Source organism: Panthera onca, chromosome B1, assembly GCF_046562875.1.
Source record: "Panthera onca isolate mPanOnc1 chromosome B1, mPanOnc1 haplotype 2, whole genome shotgun sequence".
NCBI classification, from domain to species: domain Eukaryota; kingdom Metazoa; phylum Chordata; class Mammalia; order Carnivora; family Felidae; genus Panthera; species Panthera onca.
In genome coordinates this window covers 67365958-67384845 of record NC_138342.1, presented here as the reverse complement: position 1 = coordinate 67384845, position 18888 = coordinate 67365958, and the positions used below count along the sequence as shown (strand labels likewise).

The 18888-nt window shown below is 40.0% G+C and overlaps 1 protein-coding gene across 3 annotated transcripts in view; it reads left to right on the top strand.

The window, feature by feature from the left end:
- TMEM150C (transmembrane protein 150C) overlaps nt 1–18888 on the top strand; it is a 77693-nt gene that overhangs the window by 47703 nt on the left and 11102 nt on the right. For all 3 annotated transcript variants that reach the window (XM_060654756.3, XM_060654755.3, XM_078445981.2), the window contains exons 2-5: nt 12555–12644; nt 13541–13594; nt 13711–13743; nt 14440–14507. In XM_060654756.3, coding sequence (XP_060510739.1) covers nt 12565–12644; nt 13541–13594; nt 13711–13743; nt 14440–14507 — 235 coding nt within the window. In that variant the 5' untranslated portion in view covers nt 12555–12564. The remainder of the gene's footprint in view (nt 1–12554; nt 12645–13540; nt 13595–13710; nt 13744–14439; nt 14508–18888) is intronic.

Sequence of the window (18888 nt, the reverse complement as noted above, 5' to 3'; positions counted from 1 at the left end):
ACTCCTGAAATCATTGTTGCACTATATGCTAACTAACTTGGATGTAAATTTAAAAAAAATTAATTCAAGGGGCGCCTGGGTGGCTCAGTTGGTTAAGCACCCAACTTCGGCTCAGGTCATGATCTTGCGGTTTGTGAATTCAAGCCCTGCGTCAGGCTCTGTGCTGACAGCGTGGAGCCTGGAGCCTGCTTTGGATTCTGTGTCTCCCTCTCTCTCTGCCCCTCCCCCACTTGTGCTCTGTCTCTCTCTAGCAAAAATAAATAAATGTAAATTTAAAAAAAATTTTTTTAATAAATTCAATTAAATGATTTTTAAAAATTGCCATTCAAAAGAGGGGAAAGGAATGCACACAGCAGCCCCCAGCCCATAGCAGTGCTGGAATCCTGGAGCAGGTGATGGGAAGGCTCCCCACCCTGGCAGAGGAGGAGGTTCCTGATGGTAGCCATGATGAAGGGGGACCCCCTTCATCATGGCTCTGTGTGCCCCTTGGCCTTGCCCTTGGGGAGCATCTGCCTATCCTCTTTAGCCAAATCTGAAGTGGGTGTTGGGATATGCCCCATCTTTGGTGACTATACAGCTTTTGCAATGCTTTAATTGCCTGCTGGTGCGAATTTGGAGGTCTGAGAGTATAGCGGTCACACGGTTTTATTGGCTTGGCTGTAGCACCTTCACAAATACCACAATTCCCTCAGAAACTCTGCTGGCTTCTGATCTGTTAATTTTCAGGCAGTTCACATACCAGCAATCTCTCCCAAAGTTCTTTCCAAGTCATGGGTCTCAAGCTTGCTTTATTTCTTTGCTTCCATGCTTCCTTCCTTCAATTTAATGGCAGCTGTACTGGCGTCTCTGAGACAAAAGACTTTGGAAAGATGGCAACATGCTTTTTCTCATCTCTAATCTCATGCCATTTGAGGTGCAGAAGCCACTGGCTTTTCCAGCCTTTCAAAGCTCCAAATTTCTAAACTCCAAAGCTCCAATTTCTAAAGCTCCTTCTTTTGCATCTGTCTCTCTGCAAAGCAGTCTCTTCTGTCCTAGGCTAGTCTCTTTCTTATAATTCATACTAAGAACAAGAACAGATAATTCACATTAATATGCAGGCTCTTTTCAGCCATTTCTCACAAAGTTATAAGCAAAATAAGAAGATGATCTGCTTTCCAAGTCAGACATATCAGGTGGCAGTTTTGTTTTCTTTTCCTCCGTCTTTCTTTCTTTCTTTCTTTCTTTCTTTCCCTTTCTTTCTCTTTTCCTTCCTTCCTTCCTTCCTTCCTTTTCTTTCTTTCTTTCTTTTCTTCTTTCTTTCTTTCTTTCTTTCTTTCTTTCTTTCTTTCTTCTTTTTAAAGAATCAAGAAACTTTGTTTTCTCAGATCAGGGTTTTTTTTTAATGTTTGTTTATTTTTGAAAGAGAGACAGAGTGTGAGCAGGGAAGGAGCAGAGAAAGAGGAAGGAGAGAATCCCACGCAGGCTCCATGCCATCAGCACAGAGCCTGACACAGGGCTCTATCTCACAAACCATGAGATCATGCGTGACCTGAGCCAAAATCAAGAATCGGATGCTGCACGGACTGAACCACCCAGGCGCCCCCAAGACCAGATTTTTGCAAGACGTTTTCCTTGTGTCTATTTTTTTTAATTGTGGTAAAATATCATAACATAAAATCTACCAATTTAACCATTTTGAGTGCGTAGTTCAGGGGCATTAAGTACATTCACACTGTTGTGCAACCATCACCACCACCCGTCTCCAGAACTCTTTTCATCTTACAAAACTAGAAACTCTGTACCATTAAACATGAACTCCTTGTTCCCCCTTTCTCCCCAGCCCTTGGCAACCCATTCTACTTTCTGTCCCTATGAATGTGACTACCCTGGAAGTACCCTAGAAGTGCAGTCATACATTCTTTGCCCTCCTGTGACTGGCTTATTTCATTTAATATAATGTCCTCAAGGGTCAGCCATGTTGTAGCATGTGGCATAATTTCCTTCTTCTCCAAGGCTGAGTAACATTATATTGTATGCATAGACCACATTTTGTTTATCCATTTGCCCATCGGTGGGCATTTAGATTGCTTCCATCTTCTGGCTCTTGTGAAAAACACTGCTGTGAATATGGATGTGGAGCTATCTCTTCAAGTCTCTGCCTTCAATCCTTATGGTATATAGCCAGAAATGAAATTACTGGATCATATGTGAATACTATGTTTAATTTTTTGAGGAAGTTCCACGAGGAACTTCCACGCTGTTTTTCACAGCAGCTGTCCCATTTTATTTTCCCAGCAACAGTGCACAAGAGTTTCTTTGCCACCACTTGTTATTTTCTGGGGTTTTGTTTTTTTTTTTTGGTGGGTTTTTTTGGTAATAGATATCCTAATGTGTGTCTTTTTTTGATGTGCCATTTTTTATACTTATTTTTATTATGGTGAAATATATATAACATAAATTCTGCCATTTTAACCATTTTTAAGAACACAACTCAGTGGCATTAATTACATTCATAAAGTTGTGCAACCATCACCACTCAATTTCAGAAGTTTTTCATCACCCAGTTGGTGAAGTTTTTCAAAGTAAATTTTAGACATTGTTACAGTCAATCCCTAAAGGCTTCGGTATGTGTCTCTAGAAAATAGAGACCTTTTCCTATATAACACAATGCTATAATCGTATGATATTACACTATTATCATATGAATACTATTCACTCATATCCATTGGAGAGAACCTACAAATAGGCCCCTCCCCCCCACCCTTACTTGAGAGGGAGGCTGCTAATTAGAGTGTAGCTGAGCAGTCACTTGCCCGGTTATATTGGAAGAAGGGAGAATGGATTCTGGTGCTTACCAACCTACAGTAATAATGTAATAAAGGCTTAATTGATTCACATCACAAGAATTTTGGTGTCTGGTGATATCGAGAGCTTGGGGCAATGTCTTGATGTTGTTATCAAGGAGTCAGTTCTTTTCATCTTCTCCTCTGCCATCCTCAGTATGTCGTCTGTGGATCTTCGTGTTTGTTGTCTTATGGCTAACGGCTATATGGTATATTTTAACACCAGCCTCCCAAGTAGGAAAGGAGAAGGGTGGAAGAAAAGAAGCTTTTCATTGTCAGGGATGCAAACCCTTCCCATTTGCTATTCAGTAAGTAGACTGCCCCTTGACTCTTATTGGCCAGGTTCAAGGGGTCTGGGAAGACACTCATCAAAGGAGTGAGATAGCTATGGTTGGCTTACACCAGTTATGACTTGCACCAGTCAGGGATGAACACATTGCAGTCCTGAATAAAAGAAGACTCTGTTAGCTAAGAAAAAGAGGATAAATGACTGGTGGGTTGGCAATAAATCTGTCACGTGGGCGATATTTTGAAATACTGTTAAAGACATAAGTGAACTCCGGGGAGAATCTTGGCATAGAAATTCTGAGAAGATATTATCAAACTGAAATACTGGTACGAGGGGATTCTTTCTGGGATTACTCTATAAATGGTGTGGGGACAGTGTCTACCATCTATTTCTGAGAGAAAGAGTTCTTTGGGCCACCAGCATGAGAGGATCCCTGTAGTGATCTGTCAGTTGAATGATGGTGATTGCTTTTAGAAATCAAGAGAGCACTGGGGAAAAACCAGTCACCATGGTTTTACTTACAAATCATCATATTCTTGGGCACCTGGGTGGCTCAGATCCGGTGAGTGTATGATTTTGTCTCAGGTCATGAACTCGCGGTTCGTGGGTTCAAGCCCCGTGTCAGGCTCTGTGCTGACAGCTCAGAGCCTGGAGCCTGCTTCAGATTCTGTACTCCCTCTCTTTCTGCCTCTGCCCTGCTCATGCTCTGTCTCTCTTTCTCTCAAAATTAAAGAAACATGAAAAAAATAAAAAAGAAATCACCGTGTTCTTTTGGAGATGGTAATATTTTGTAGAAATCTCTTACTAATTAATATATCATCTCTTGCCAGTGCTCATGAAAATTATTTTGGGACAAAATTGACCTCATAGATTGAAAAATATTGTGTACATCCCATTAAAGAAAGTCACATATCTTAGGGTGACACCAGGTCACTCAAATTACACTTTCCCAAACTTAGGACTCAGTGAAAGCAGAATTTACTGTCAGCATAAGAGCTGGTTGCCCATGCTGATTTCTGAGAGCCTGTAAACATTTGAGCAAAACAAAACAAGTAGTTCTTGTCATTACCCCTTATAATTGTAAATGAATTACAAAATAACACAAGCCTTTCACATTTCTCCATGATACAACTGGAAAATAAGATTCCCAGAAGGTTAAAAAAAAAAAAAAAGGCAAGGATGTTCATGGTTCACACTGTCATAATCCCAGTTTTTAGTGGGTGGCCCGTTAATCTTTCCTGTTCCATTCCAGCTGGCCCTGAAAGAGAAAGAAAAATTGCTTTGGCAGGGAGCTCATTTCCTGACAAATTACAAAGTGAAAAAAAGATTACTGAAGATCCCAAACGTCACTTGCAGCAGAATATAGTTAACATTTATTGAAAAGCCATCAAATGCTAGGTAGTTATCAGTGCTTTAAGTATATCTCCAACCCTCATAAAAACCCATGAGTAAGTACCATTATTATTCCCTCTTGACTGATGAAGAAACCGAGGCAAAGAGAGGGCTTAACAACCAAGCCCGCACAACCAGTAGGTGGCAGGGCTGGAATTCAAAGACGTGGTGACTCTGGCTCCAGAGTCCTCGAGCTATAGCTACCTCCTCACTGTTACCCTAGGTTGTGCAAAATCCTTCTGAATCATAACAGACAAATCCTTTCCAGCCCCAGAAAATATTATCTCAACTTTAGGGTCACTTTATTATAAGTGGTTTCACACCAGTAAGGTTTCAAAATGTATAAATGAAGATGATCCAATTGGGCTTTACTTTTCCGTTTGTAGATTGGAGGGGTTTTACCATCGCCTGATAGAATAGGAAATTTGTCTTCAAGGCGTATCACTGGGAACAGAGTAGTATATTCTTTGACTTCAGTAGCTTCGCGAGGTTCTACTGTAAGAACCGTCTGTTTGGAATTTGATGATAAAAATACATCATAATTATATGACCTCAACTTTATCAAGACCCCTTTTTCGAATCAGTTAAAGTAGTCGGAGTCTTAGGCGTCCGAGTTAAAGTGTGCTTAAAGTAACACTTTGTTTGCTTCCACGAGATTGTAAATTTTCAAATGGCCAGGTATTCTCTTGAGAGTTTACAGCTAGAAGACTTACAGAAGAACAGGAGTGTCAGCAGTGGGAGCCACCACAAATGTTTGATACAGTTCAGGTTCTGAGGAAGAATGAAAGCTTCAGGGAGCAGATGGGGATTTTCAGCTTCTGACTCTGTGTTGAAGAGTCTCACTCTTGCCACAGAGTGGGTGAAAGAGAGTGAAGATCACTCAAACTTTGGGAATATTTATTGGGAGAAAAGAACACACAATAGAAATGTACAGAGAGTACAGAGAGCTAGTATTGGCTCTCTAGGAGGATTTGACCATCTGGATAACAGCTTTGCAAATCATTTGGATAAATGATACCATTTGGAGGAGAGCCTCCCAAACCAAATCTAAATGCCAGAACCCTTTCAAGAAGGTTTGTGAAATTTTGGTCTTTTCCTCCTTTTATTAGAAACTAATTAGGTGCCATTGTTCCAGATATACTTTACCATTTTGGATGTGGGAACAATCCTAAATTTTTTACTATGAAGTATTATTGGATATAACATCAATGGAGTAAATAGTACACAGAAATAAAAAAGAAGTATAATTCAGAATGCAAAGATAAAACTCTTGGGAGTATGGAGTATTCCTTCCACACTCCCCCCTTTCCTTAAAAAGGCAAGGTAGGGGCGCCTGGGTGGGTCAGTCGGTTAAGCGTCCGACTTCAGCTCAGGTCACGATCTCGCGGTCCGTGAGTTCGAGCCCCGCGTCGGGCTCTGGGCTGACCGCTCAGAGCCTGGAGCCTGTTTCAGATTCTGTGTTTCCCTCTCTCTGACCCTCCCCTGTTCATGCTCTGTCTCTCTCTGTCTCAAAAATAAATAAACGCTAATAAAAATAAAAATAAAAAAATAAAAAGGCAAGGTAAAATGTACTCTCTTAGCTGATAGGTACTGTGTTGCTACAGCTCAGGGAAAGAGTGGAATGTGTCCTTGCTAGGAAATGTAAGTAAAGTTTAGTGACATTTTCTAATGGGACTGGAAGCAATGGACCAGTTTATTTTAATGGTGTCTGGACGGAGAGAAGAAAGAGACTCATCTCAGTTTTAACTTTTAATTCTCAGATAAGATTGAGGCAGTGAAGAGAGTTAATTTAATCGACCTACTCATTTATTCTTAGCAGAGGAACTTCCAGTCAAATATCGAAACTTTTCGATCCAGAACAGCTCACAACGTATTAGGAAACCTAACCAAAGCAAATGTTATTTCCTGGCATCTCCAGAATCCTCCTCCAGCACTGAGAGTAGAGAATGTGTCGGTGTTGTTTCTGTACTGCAGATTCTTTGGTCACATTATAAGCTGCGTATGGGCTAAGGAAGGACAAATAAATTATTTTGGACAAGAAAGGAAAAATATATGTAACAGAGTCCTCTTCTTCGGTTAATACAGCTTACCAGGGAGGGAGAAAGAAGTAACGGGACCAAGATATGTCAGATGGGGCACTGATAGGTTAACAATACCAGAAACTGGTCCGGAAAGCTTTTTACTCTCATCTTCTGGTCTCCATGATAACACAAAGATGGATAGGAAGGAGATATAGGGAAGAGAACTTTCCCCACCTTCACATACACACTTCATTGTTCTGTTCTTAAGCTCATATTTGTCAGTTGCCAAAAGAACCTGGCATAGTAGAGTGTATATGACTAAAGTATATGTTCTTCATTACGAGAATCTTCCTTTACTTATTTCAGAAAACTGACTTGGATCATCACATATTTCCTAATCCTTGTCAAAGTCATTTGTAAACTGCCTAGGGTCTAACCCACTTCAGTAAGACAATAGAGATCTATAGTTTAAAAAGACACAGCTAATGGTGCCTGGCTGGCTCAGGCAATAGACCATGTGGCTCTTGATCTCAGGGTCATGAGTTCAAGCCCTATGTTGGGCATAGAACTTACTTAAAAAAAAAAACGGATAGGAATGCAAGCTGGTGCAGCCGCTCTGGAAAACAGTATGGAGGTTCCTCAAAAAACTAAAAATAAAACTACCCTATGACCCAGCAATTGTACTACTAGGCATTTATCCACAGGATACAGGTGTGCTGTTTCGAAGGGACACATGCACCCCCATGTTTATAGCAGAACTATCAACAATAGCCAAAGTATGGAAAGAGCCCAAATGGCCATCGATGGATGAATGGATAAAGAAGATGTGGTATATATATACAATGGAGTATTACTCGGCAATCAAAAAGAGTGAAATCTTGCCATTTGCAACTACATGGATGGAACTGAAAGGTATTGTGCTAAGAAAAATTAGAGAAAGACAAATATGACTCCACTCATATGAGGACTTTAAGAGACAAAACAGATGAACATAAGGGAAGGAAAACAAAAATAATATAAAAACAGAGAGGGGGACAAAACAGAAGAGACTCATAAATATGGAGAACAAACAGAGGATTGCTGGAGAGGGTGTGGGAGGGGGGAATGGGCTAAATGGGTAAGGAGCACTAAGGAATCTACTCCTGAAATCATTGTTGCACCATATGCTAACTAATTTGGATGTAAATTTTAAAAAATGAAATTTAAAAAAAATGTAAACTTTTGCTCTGCAAAAGACCCTGTTAAGTGCTAAGACCATTCAATGGGGGAAATGAGTCTTTTAAACAAATGGCTCTGGAAATGCAAATGAATGAAGTTACTTGCACCATATGCAAAAAATTAACTCAAAATGGATCAAATACCTAAATAGGAAGAGCTAAAACTATAAAACACTTACAGTAAAACATAGGGGGAAGTTATGTTGGATTTGACAATAATTTCTTGGATAGAATACCAAAAGCACAGACAACAAAAGAAAAAGTAGATACAGTGGACTTCATCAAAATTTAAAACTTTGGTGCTTCAAGGGACACTATCAACAGAGTGAAAAGGCAACTCACATAATGGGAGAAGAATTTGTAAATCGTATATTTGATAAGAGATTAATATCCAGGAATTAATGAATATATGTTAATATATAAAGATCTCCCACCACTCAACAACAGTAAAACCAAACAACCCAATTTAAAAATGTGCAGGGGCGCCTGGCGGGGGGCTCAGTCGGTTAAGTGTCTGACTTCACCTCAGGTCATGATCTCATGGCTTGTGAGTTTGAGCCCCGCATCAGGCTCTGTGCTGACAACTCAGAGCCTGGAGCCTGCTTCCAATTCTGTGTCTCCCTCTCTCTCTGCCCCTCTCCAGCTTGCTCTCTCTCTCTCTCTCTCTCACACACACACACAAACATGAAAAAAATTTTTAATACAAATGTACAAAAGGTATGAGTCGACATTTTTCCAAAGAAGAAATATAAATGGCCAATAAGCACATGAAAATATAATCAGCATCACTAATCATTAGGGAAATGCAAATCAAATTCACAATGAGATACCTCTTCATACCCATTGGGGCGGCTACTACTAAATAAACAGAAAATAAATCTTGCTGAGGGTGTGGAGAAATTGGAGTCCATGTGCATTGTAAAATGATGCAACAATCCTGGAAAAAGTTTGACAGATTCTTTAAAACTAAACATGCAGTTATACAACCCAGTACTTGGCAATCGTGGGCATTCAGTCCAGAGAAATAAAAACTTACATTGACACAAACACCCATACACTAGTGTTCTATAGCTTCTGTATTTGCAATAACCCAAAACTTGAGGGGTGCCTGAGTGCCTCAGTCAGCTGAACGTCTGACTCTTGATTTCAGCTCAGGTCATAATACCAGAGTCATGGGATCCAGCCCCATGTTGGGCTTCGTGCTGAGCATGGAGTCTGCTTGAGATTCTCTTTCCTTCTGCCCATCTGCCCCACTCATGTGTGCTCTCTCCCTCTCTGTCTAAAATAACATGGGGCGCCTGGGTGGCTCAGTCGGTTAGGCGTCCGACTTTGGCTCAGGTCGTGATCTCGCGGTCCGTGAGTTCGAGCCCCGCGTCGGGCTCTGTGCTGACAGCTCAGAGCCTGGAGCCTGTTTCAGATTCTGTGTCTCCCTCTCTCTCTGACCCTCCCCCATTCATGCTCTGTCTCTCTGTCTCAAAAATGAATAAACATTAAAAAAAAATTTGTTTAATAACAAATAAACAAACAAAACTTGAAACAACCCAGATGTCCTGTAATGGATGAATAAACAAAGTTGTAGATCCATACCATAGAATAGTACCCAATGATAAAAGGTACCAAACTACTAATGAACACAAACCTTAGATGCATCTCCAGGGAATTATGTTGAGTGACAAAAGCCAATCCCAAAGGTTGCAAATTATATGATTCCATTTGTATAACATTTTGAAATGATAAAATTATATAAATGGAGAAAAGATTAGTGGTTGCCAGAGATTAGAAAGAAGGGCGTGGGAGAGGAAAGTTGTGTGGTTATAAAAGGGCAACAAAAGGAATTTTTGAGGTGATGTAACTCATGTCATATTGGCTCCCCTTTTAGGAACAACTGTATGTTTTATAAGTTGACTGTGGTGGTGATCGTACATATCTACTCATGAAAAATTGCATAACACTAAATACACACACAGAAAAGAGTACATATAAAACTGGTGAAATATGGATGAAGTCAAGGATTGTATCAATGTCAATATCTTGGTTGTTGTACTGTAGTTATACTGGATGTTACCATTGGAGAGATAGAGTGAAGGATATACGGGATCTCTGTGTGTTATTTCTTACAATAGCATGTGAGTTTGCCATTACCACCACCTGCCCCCCAAAAAGGCATAACTAATGTGAAAATTCTGAAGAAGCTCCTAAGTAGTTCCACTGGAAGGTAGTAATACAATTATCCATCGACTTACTCTTTTCACCTCCAAGGCATCCCTTTAAGTTAAGAAAGGGCAATTTCATCTATCATTAGGCAAGCAATACAGTATGGTTTTCCCGGAATTTGGATGCAAGTTTGCTGTATGAGAATTAAACTAGTAAAGATAAAATAATTTAGGAGGGTAGCCATTAGCCACCTTAGATGCTTTCACGATAAAATAAGAAGAGCAATGCATATTGAAAGATACCAGTTCTAGTTGGCCGGGCTGCCCCTTACAGAGCATGTATTATGTGTAAGGTGCTCTACCTGTGTCGTCATTAATCCTCAGCACAACCCTATCAAATAGAAGTCATCACCATAATTACAAAGGCTTAAGAGATGACATAACTTGCCAGAGATCACACAAGTACTGAGTGACAGAGGTGGATCTCAGTCCAATGCACTGCCATACCGTTTCCGTTCCACTAAACTGCTTCCCTTTAAAGGAAATGAGCGCATAAAACTATTGTAGCTTGATGCCACGGTCTTAGAATTATCTCGATAACTCTCTTCATTCTACTTTCCTGCTTCCAAATTTTGATTTCCCATATAGCTGTTCCTATAAGGGAAACCAGTGTAAGTATCTGTCCATTTGGCAGTTGCATTTTTCACTGTAATTAACCAGTTGGCTTTGGTTTATTTACCAGTCTGTTGTAAAAATGGTTAAGAGGAGTGAGTTCCTCATGGGCTGATGATTCTGGGTACATTGGAGCATTCTGTTACTGCAAAAATATTGGGCTTGGGTTACCTCCAGAGTACTACCACCCTGTGAGGCCTCAGTCTTTGATGCCTCTTTTAAAATTCGGTCTTCATGCAGCAAGATGGGGAGATGGTATTACAGATTTAAGTAACTAGCCAAGGCCCATAGAGTTGATTATGGGCAAAGCTAACGTTGAAAACTAGGTCTCTTGACTCTTATTCCAGTGTAACCATTTCATCTGTACTCATCCTGTCAGAGCATCCTATTAGGGGCAGAGCTAGAATAGTTGGTTGACATGCTCAGTCAACATTCCCATTTTCTGTACTCACTCTACTTCTTGGCTAATGATTAAATTATATTTTGTTAGCAAAATTGATAGCTTTGTTACAAACCCACGATTTTCTGGACATAAATAAATGAATAGATACTGACTTGACTAGCCATAGTGGGTATACTTAAAATGTTCATCATCCTTCTACATTATATAAACTGGGTAGCCATGCATCATCAGTTCATACAATAGCTTTTATATATTGTATAGACTGTTATGTACAGTTTTATTCATTAGACTTTGCCTCAGTCATGTCCATCACCTGGTATCGTACCTGGCACAAGCAGAATGTCAATACTCGTGAATTGGATTGGATTGGATTAGACTGGATTAAATTGATTGAAAGTGGCTCTAATGTCTTTCAACTCCTAGATTCTGTCATTTATTTAACATCCCTACCCAGATAGCTGTTTAGACTACAGCGTGACTGTTCAAAGGCATATTCTTAGGGTCAGGTGTCTGTCCCCTCACCTGAAAGATCTGCCTTATCAGGTAGGTCAGTTCTGATAACCAAGACCTTTCTGACACCTCATGGCCATCCCCAAGGGAGGGCCATGTTTTTTTCTCTGACCTCAGTATTTGGAAGGTCCAGGGAGTGTCAGCATGCAAAAGCAAATATCAGGGAGGCGCTCAGATATGTGGCAGTGCTGGTTCAAACTTGTAACAATATGTTACAAGTTGTAGATCCCTATAATAATCACCCAAAATAATGAGCAGTGATACCTCTTTAGAGAAACCTATTAATTACATTATTCTTCTGTGTGTCGGGTCTGTGTGCCAGGTCGCTTTCTCATAGACACTCTTAGAGCTTAGCTTCTCTTACTTCATTTTTGTGGGGAATTTTTTTATTCATTTATTTTTGCTTTCAAATATAACATCCAGAATGCCTGGCATCTGCTCTTTTTCCCCACTGTGTTCACTGGAGTTCATTTAAAATTATACACAATGCATTGTTTTCCAGAACATTCATCTTTAGAGTCTTCTGAGATAGTTGCTCAATAACATATCATGAGAAAAGTTCAGATTTGCAAAGCATTTGTCATTTCCTCCTGAACTGCTAATTTATTTAGTAACCATTTGTTTCCAGGACTCTTGTCTGCCAAGCTGTAGGCATATGTACATGCCAGATCCATAGAACCATAAATCTATAAATGTTAATAATAGCACTAAAAGTAGATTGGAATAAGCCTTTGGTACCTAGCCCTTCTGAAAATCCTAACCCAAGCCCTTTTGTCCTTTTTAAAAAACATTGATACTTATATAAGGATAAATGTGTTTGTGAGAAATTTCCCCTTTGTTTCTCAACTAAGGCTCTGGAATATTTAAGCCAATTCTAGAAAACAGTCATCCACATTAACTGCTCAAGGGATTTCCACATGAGTAAGTGGCAGTAATTGATTTGGATCATGATTTCATAAAGTACTTTCAGTTTTTATTCATAAATTCTTTTCAGTTAGAGTGAACTTCCTTTCAGTCCTGAACGATTGAGATAAATTTTTGCCTTGGTTATTAATACCTGTTGATTTCATTTCAGTGGTACAGGCATGGATGGGAAGAAATGCAGTGTATGGATGTTTTTACCTCTTGTATTTGCTTTGTTTACTTCAGCTGGATTATGGATAGTGTGAGTATTCTCTTCATTCATTATTTAAGGACTTGGGTTGCAATGTAGATAGGAATGTAGTTTTGATGTAGAAACGTGTTTAGAAATACTTTAAAATAATGTTTCCTAATTCAACCTTGCTAAAGTCTCCATTTCTCTTCCCTCCTTCAGTTACCCAAAGTAAATAGCTAGAGTGAGTAATAAATAATGCAAAGCAGGTAGTGAAGACTGCTGGTCTTATTTTGTGTTCCTGTGTTCTTTCAGTAACGAACATTCTATAAACTGATGATACGGATTCATTATTTGCAAGATTTGTTCATCATACTAACATGCCAAAGATTCCACTCACAGTCCAGTTCATAGTCCAGTTATTGTGGGTGACTGGGCTTGGTATGTTTATAAAATGGGTATCATTACATTATAAGTCTTGGCTTATCACAGAACACTCCTACACTTGCTTATTATTTCAAGTACTATTTCACTTCCGGCAGATTATTTTGGTCCCTTGCAGTTCACTAATAGAGGTGAACACATACTCCTGAGAAATTAGAAAATTTGAATTCTAATTGTACTTCAGTTTGCCCAAGGTTATAAGGTCTCATTTCTTTGTTTTCCAGTTTCCAGATTATAATGATTACCATTAATTTGGGGAGTGTTTTAAAAATTAAAGAAATAGTGTTAGTAATCACATTTGGACTTTAAAGAGCTAAGTGATCTATAGGTAAACATAGTAAAAGGTGAAAGAGTCATGTGATCTGAAGAGAAACCAGAGTATAGGTAAACATAGTAAAAGAGATTTTTCCCAGTTAAAAAAAAATGAATATGATTTAATGTGGTTAGTCTAGTCATTCTGGGAAATGAGTCTTTTTTAAAAAAATGTCTCTGTTTTATAAACTTAGGTTGTTTTTTCTTCACAGATACTTTATAGCTGTGGAAGATGACAAAATTTTCCCATTAAATTCAGCTGAAAGGTAAAGTTGATCTCTGGGTAATTGATTATTTATTAATAGACTTAACAAAAATTTTGCCACTGGTGAGGTTAGACTGTGCACTGACTGTACTTTAACTTGTGTTTTTTGTTTTCCAGGAAACCTGGTGTGAAGCACGCACCATATATAAGGTAACTGGATAGCTTTCCTCCGATCTGTTGGATCTTACAGGTTGAGAGAGTGTCTTAGTTTGGGCTACTGTAACAAAGTAGCATAGACTGGGAGGCTTGTCAACAAAAAGTTATTTCTCCCTGCTGTAGACACTGGAGGTCCATCAGGGTACCAGCAGTCAAGTGTCGATGAGGGCCCTCTTCTGGGTTGCAGATGGCCATCTTCTCATCATGTCCTCATGCAGCAGAAGGAGGATGAGACAGTCCTCTGGATTCTCTTTAAAAAAATTTTTTTTTAACATTTATTTATTTTTGAGAGACTGAGAGACAGAGCGACAGAGCATGAGAAGGAGAGGGACAGAGAGAGAGGTAGACATAGAATCGGAAGCAGGCTCCAGGCTCTGAACTGTCAGCACAGAGCCTGATGTGGGGCTCGAACTCATGAGCTGCGAGATCATGACCTGAGCTGAAGTCGGACACTTAACCGACTGAGCCACCCAGGTGCCCCTGGAATCTGTTTTACAAGGACACTAATCCCGCTGGGAACGGCTTCTACCCTCATGACCTAAGTAACTCCCAAAGGTTCCACCTCCTAATAGTATCACATTGGGAGTTAGGATTTCAACATATGAATTTTGAAGGGACACACAGACATTTAGTATATTGTAGGTGACAGATTTTAATACAGTAATAATAAAACATGTCATAATTTTTAAGTATTGCAGGTGATGAACCTCCTGCAAGCTGTGTGTTTAGTCAAGTTATGAACATGGCAGCATTCCTAGGTAAGAAAAAAGTAAAGAATGCTTTATATGCTTTGGTACATTTCTTCTTTATTTCTCCCAAACCTATATCAAAAGCATGGTTAGCTTAGTTGATAATTGGGTATCATGTCAACATGCTGAAGCTGGCTTTTTGTTTTACCTTACATTTCACCATCTTCATTGTTTCAATGTATTCTTGACTTTATTTCTTTTGCCGCATGAAATAATATATTTCACGTGCCATAAAATCCAGCATGAGAAGAATATAATATTGTATAATCCATTTGCATTAAAAAGAATGCCACACTTATTTCTTCACTGGCAAGGATGACAAATGTATAGGCTTTGTGATGAATCTTGATGTGTGTAGATACGGTCTTTAAATCTAAAGGTCAGCATTAACATGGGTGACTCAGTCTCCCGTACACAAATGCATACCAAGATGGCAAATGGACATGTAGGTTTAAAAAAAAAGGAAGAAACCTTTAGTACTTATGTCTGGTCCCAGTTCCACACCTTTTCTTCAGGGCCCAAGACCATCATTTCATATCCTGTCCCCTTTGTTCTGTGAGTGCTTCCCTGAGGGTCGAGGGAACCAGCCATGCTCTCTGTCCTTGTCCATGTTGACCTTGTATACCATCTCCCCAAGGCCAGTCTCCTCAGTGTCTTTCAAAGCGTCAGCTAACTATCACCATTGGCATGCTGTGGGTGATGGGCCAGTAAAATTTTCAGCAAAAGTTTTCTGGAAATGGTTCTTTTGGATGGTGAGAGTTTCACTCCAAGTAAGAAAGAAAGATGATGTTATTCCTGAGGGAATCATTGGCGTTTGTGGCATCTCTCCCCCAAAAGGTGACCCGTTATTTAATTTATGTAGAACTCCACCCGCAAAGAGTTCCACTCATTCTTAAGATGCTGTTTTTCTTTTTAATTTTTTTAATGTTTATTCATTTTTGAGAGAGAGAGAGACAGAGCATGAGCGAGGGAGGGGGACAGAGAGAGGGAGACACAGAATCCGAAGCAGGCTCCAGACTCTGAGCTGTCAGCACAGAGCCCTGCGCAGAGCTCGAACTCATGAACTGTGAGATCATGACCTGAGCTGAAGTTGGATGCTTAACCGACTGAGCCACCCAAGTGCCCCTTAAGATGCTATTTTTAAATGTTTGCTTTGGGAAACAAAAGTCCTATAGAACCCACTGGAAAATCAAGGGAGACAGTTGGTCCAACATGCAACACAGGCACAATCTTAGTTTAGAAGGCTCAAGACATGAGACACATGGAGAATGTTCCCAGTGAGGCCCAAGAGGCCTCTCTGGAACCTGCAGAGTTCGACGAGAAGCACACTGCAGGGCTTTCCTGCAGTTAATAAGATTCCTCCCTGGACCTAACTCTATATGGGTCAAAGCCTTTCACCACCCAGGCTTCCCCAAAACATATAGCCCATTTGTCTAAGCAGGAAGTGTCTATCAGGCATGGGCTGCTATGCCACCACTAAGGAGAAGGTTAGATATAACCCTAATGCTGACAGTGCTGAGTCTTTGAAGAAGCTCTTCTCTTCATGCCCTCAATAGGCAGCATTAACAGGATTTTAGCGTTAATAGGATTTTCATGTCCCAGCTATTCCCCAACTCTTCAAAGGGTGGTTCTTACCGCAGCTGGTGCCCATGTGGGCACCAGTGCCTGCCCCAGTCAGGCGAGTTTTGTCTTCACTGCCTTCAGCCTCAGCTACCATGAGCTTTAACACTCACTCTTTTTTTTCTACCCTTGACACCACTTTTCTGAAAAGACCTAATCATACCAAAGCATAAGTGACTGCTGAGGAGATCTCTGCATTTAACAGAACGCAAAGCCCTGAGAGAGGATCTTGAATTTCAGGGTCAGGGACCTTTCCCAGCCAGTCTGCAGTCACACCACACAGGCCTGCAGGTTGGTACCTAGTCATGTGGTCTTCCCCACGGGGTGCAATAATACCAGTAATTAATAGCAGTCATTTATATTCCAGGCACAGTGCTAAGTGCTTTGCAAATACTACCTCATCTAATCACGATACACAGGAGACTGTCCTTATTAAAAAGCTGTCACAAGCTGTTTGTCCTCCATTTGGGCTTTAAAGAAACCAATGAACATGTTGGAAGCTACATATTGCTTCCCTCATATTCTTAAGACAAATTGATACTTCCCAGTTGTCTTTAGTGTGTAATCTTAAAAATGTCAATTTGCACGGCTCGCACATTTATCCAGTTATAAAGCTTATGATTAACTAATTGTAAAAGCATTTCCAAAAACAGAGTAATGAAAACAAGTTCCCCTCTTCCAGATGACATTCGTCATCATCTTGTTCCCTGGTCCTCCCCTGTTCCAGCAAGAAGCACTTAATAAGCCTTTACTAGCTCTTGCTCTGAGGTATTGCAGTATCCAGGGTTTATTCTTTATTATCTTCCATCATTTGTAGTGCCATCTGGTAGACACAAAACTGATGAAGATTAGTGTGCAGTGGGAGGAAACCAACAATTATTTATTTATCAACTCTGGGAGTGAGGAGGAATCCATTTACGAATGATTCTTGCTCGAAATGGCGGAGGCCTTCCATCTCCCCAGGCCTGTCCCTGCCAGACCTCGGACTATTACTTTAGACGGCATAACTGGCCTTAAGAAACAACCTGGACTGCCTATAAATCATTGCTTTTTTGGCAGCCGTATGGATTATAATTTACAGTCTACAAATGAGCCAGTGTAGCATTTATTAAAATCAGTTAGCAAAGATCTTCTGTCTTTTTGATGTACTAATCAAAGATCAAACTCAATTGTTTTCTCTACGCAATTAGTTTTGCACTTTGTCCTGAATCCACGCTTTCAATCTCTCCTGGGGAGAAAAGAGACCTGAGACAAATTTCTTGAAAGGAATATTCTTTTCTGCCAGCGAGAGGTTGTGAGGATGAAGCCGAGAGCTGAATGATTTCGGTCACCCAACAGCAGCTGTTCCCCCTCCTTCAGCCGAAGCACATTGATTCCCGTGTTCTATTGCGGTCATAAATAGGAATTATTGATGCATAAACAATAAAACTAAACAAATCAGAAAAGAATTTGGCCAGGCACCAGTTTAGAACTGCAATGAAGAGCTGCTATTTTGAGTTTGAACTTTAAAAGCCCAACAAAGGGCGCTGGCTGGCTCAGTTGGTGAATCATGCAATTCTCGATCTCAGGGTTGTGAGTTCAAGCCCCACATTGGGTGTGGAGCCAAATAAATAAATAAATAAATAAATAAATCCCAGTTAGCCTCAAAAGAAAAAGGTTAGTAAAGAAAATAAGCAATTATTCTAATATCTGTGTTTTTTTAAAATAGATAAACAGGGGACACATACAGCAAAGGACTGTTCTAAATACCATAAACAACAGAAAGGTGGGTTTTAAAAATCTTTTCTGGGGCGCCTAGGTGGCTCATTCAATTGACGTCAGACTTGATTTCGGCTCAGGTCATGATCTCACGGTTTGTGAGTTCAGGCCCCACGTAGAGCCTGCTTGGGATTCCCTGCCTCTCTGCCCCTCCCCTGCTAGTGTTCTGTCTCTCTCAAGGTAAAAAAATAAAAACTAAAAAACTTTAAAAATTTTAAAAAATCTTTTCTAAAACTGTTCATGAAATCTAAAATGTTTAATGAAACTAAAAGATGTATCTTCTGATTGGAACATCAATGTAGTTAAAAAAAAAAAAGTCATCATATATAAAGATGGCTTTGAAATCACCCCACTGCCAACAAGTCTTTTTCAAGGGTGTATAAATCACTACTTGGTTGAAAAAAAGACTTTGTAACCAATAATCTGAATCTGCCTCCATTAAACCTGTTAATAAAACTGTTAAAGGACTAGAATCTTACTAATTCCAGCACCTTAAACCTTCACCTAGAATCTTTTTTTGTTGTTGTTTTTTTTTTAATGTAACCCTCTATGCCCTTCATGGAGTTGGAACTCACAATCCTGAGGTCAAGAGTCATATGCTGTCCTGACAGAGCCACCCAGGCACCCACAGAATCTATTTTTAAAGGAAATTTTGCCTAGTCCAAGGTGATTAATAATGGGGTTAATAGGTAAAGAGGACAGAGTGTGGTGTTGGGACTGTTGTTCTGGAAGTTAAGAGGGTTGACTCAAATTCATGTCTCCGAGTAGGTTTCTGTTTCCTGCTTAATTTCATCATCTGTTCATGATAAAATGATTTATCATCATATTACAAATGGGAAGGCTACCAGTGCTGGGACCAGAAGATGATACATGTCCTGTGTTTCCTGGGCAGAAATGACTAACAGAGAATGGCCTGACCCTCATCATCTGGGCACAGTGGACCAAATTGACCGGATGGGTCGACATGAAGAGCCTTCTGTGTCTGCTTCAGCCATGTTTTAGGGCTTAAGCC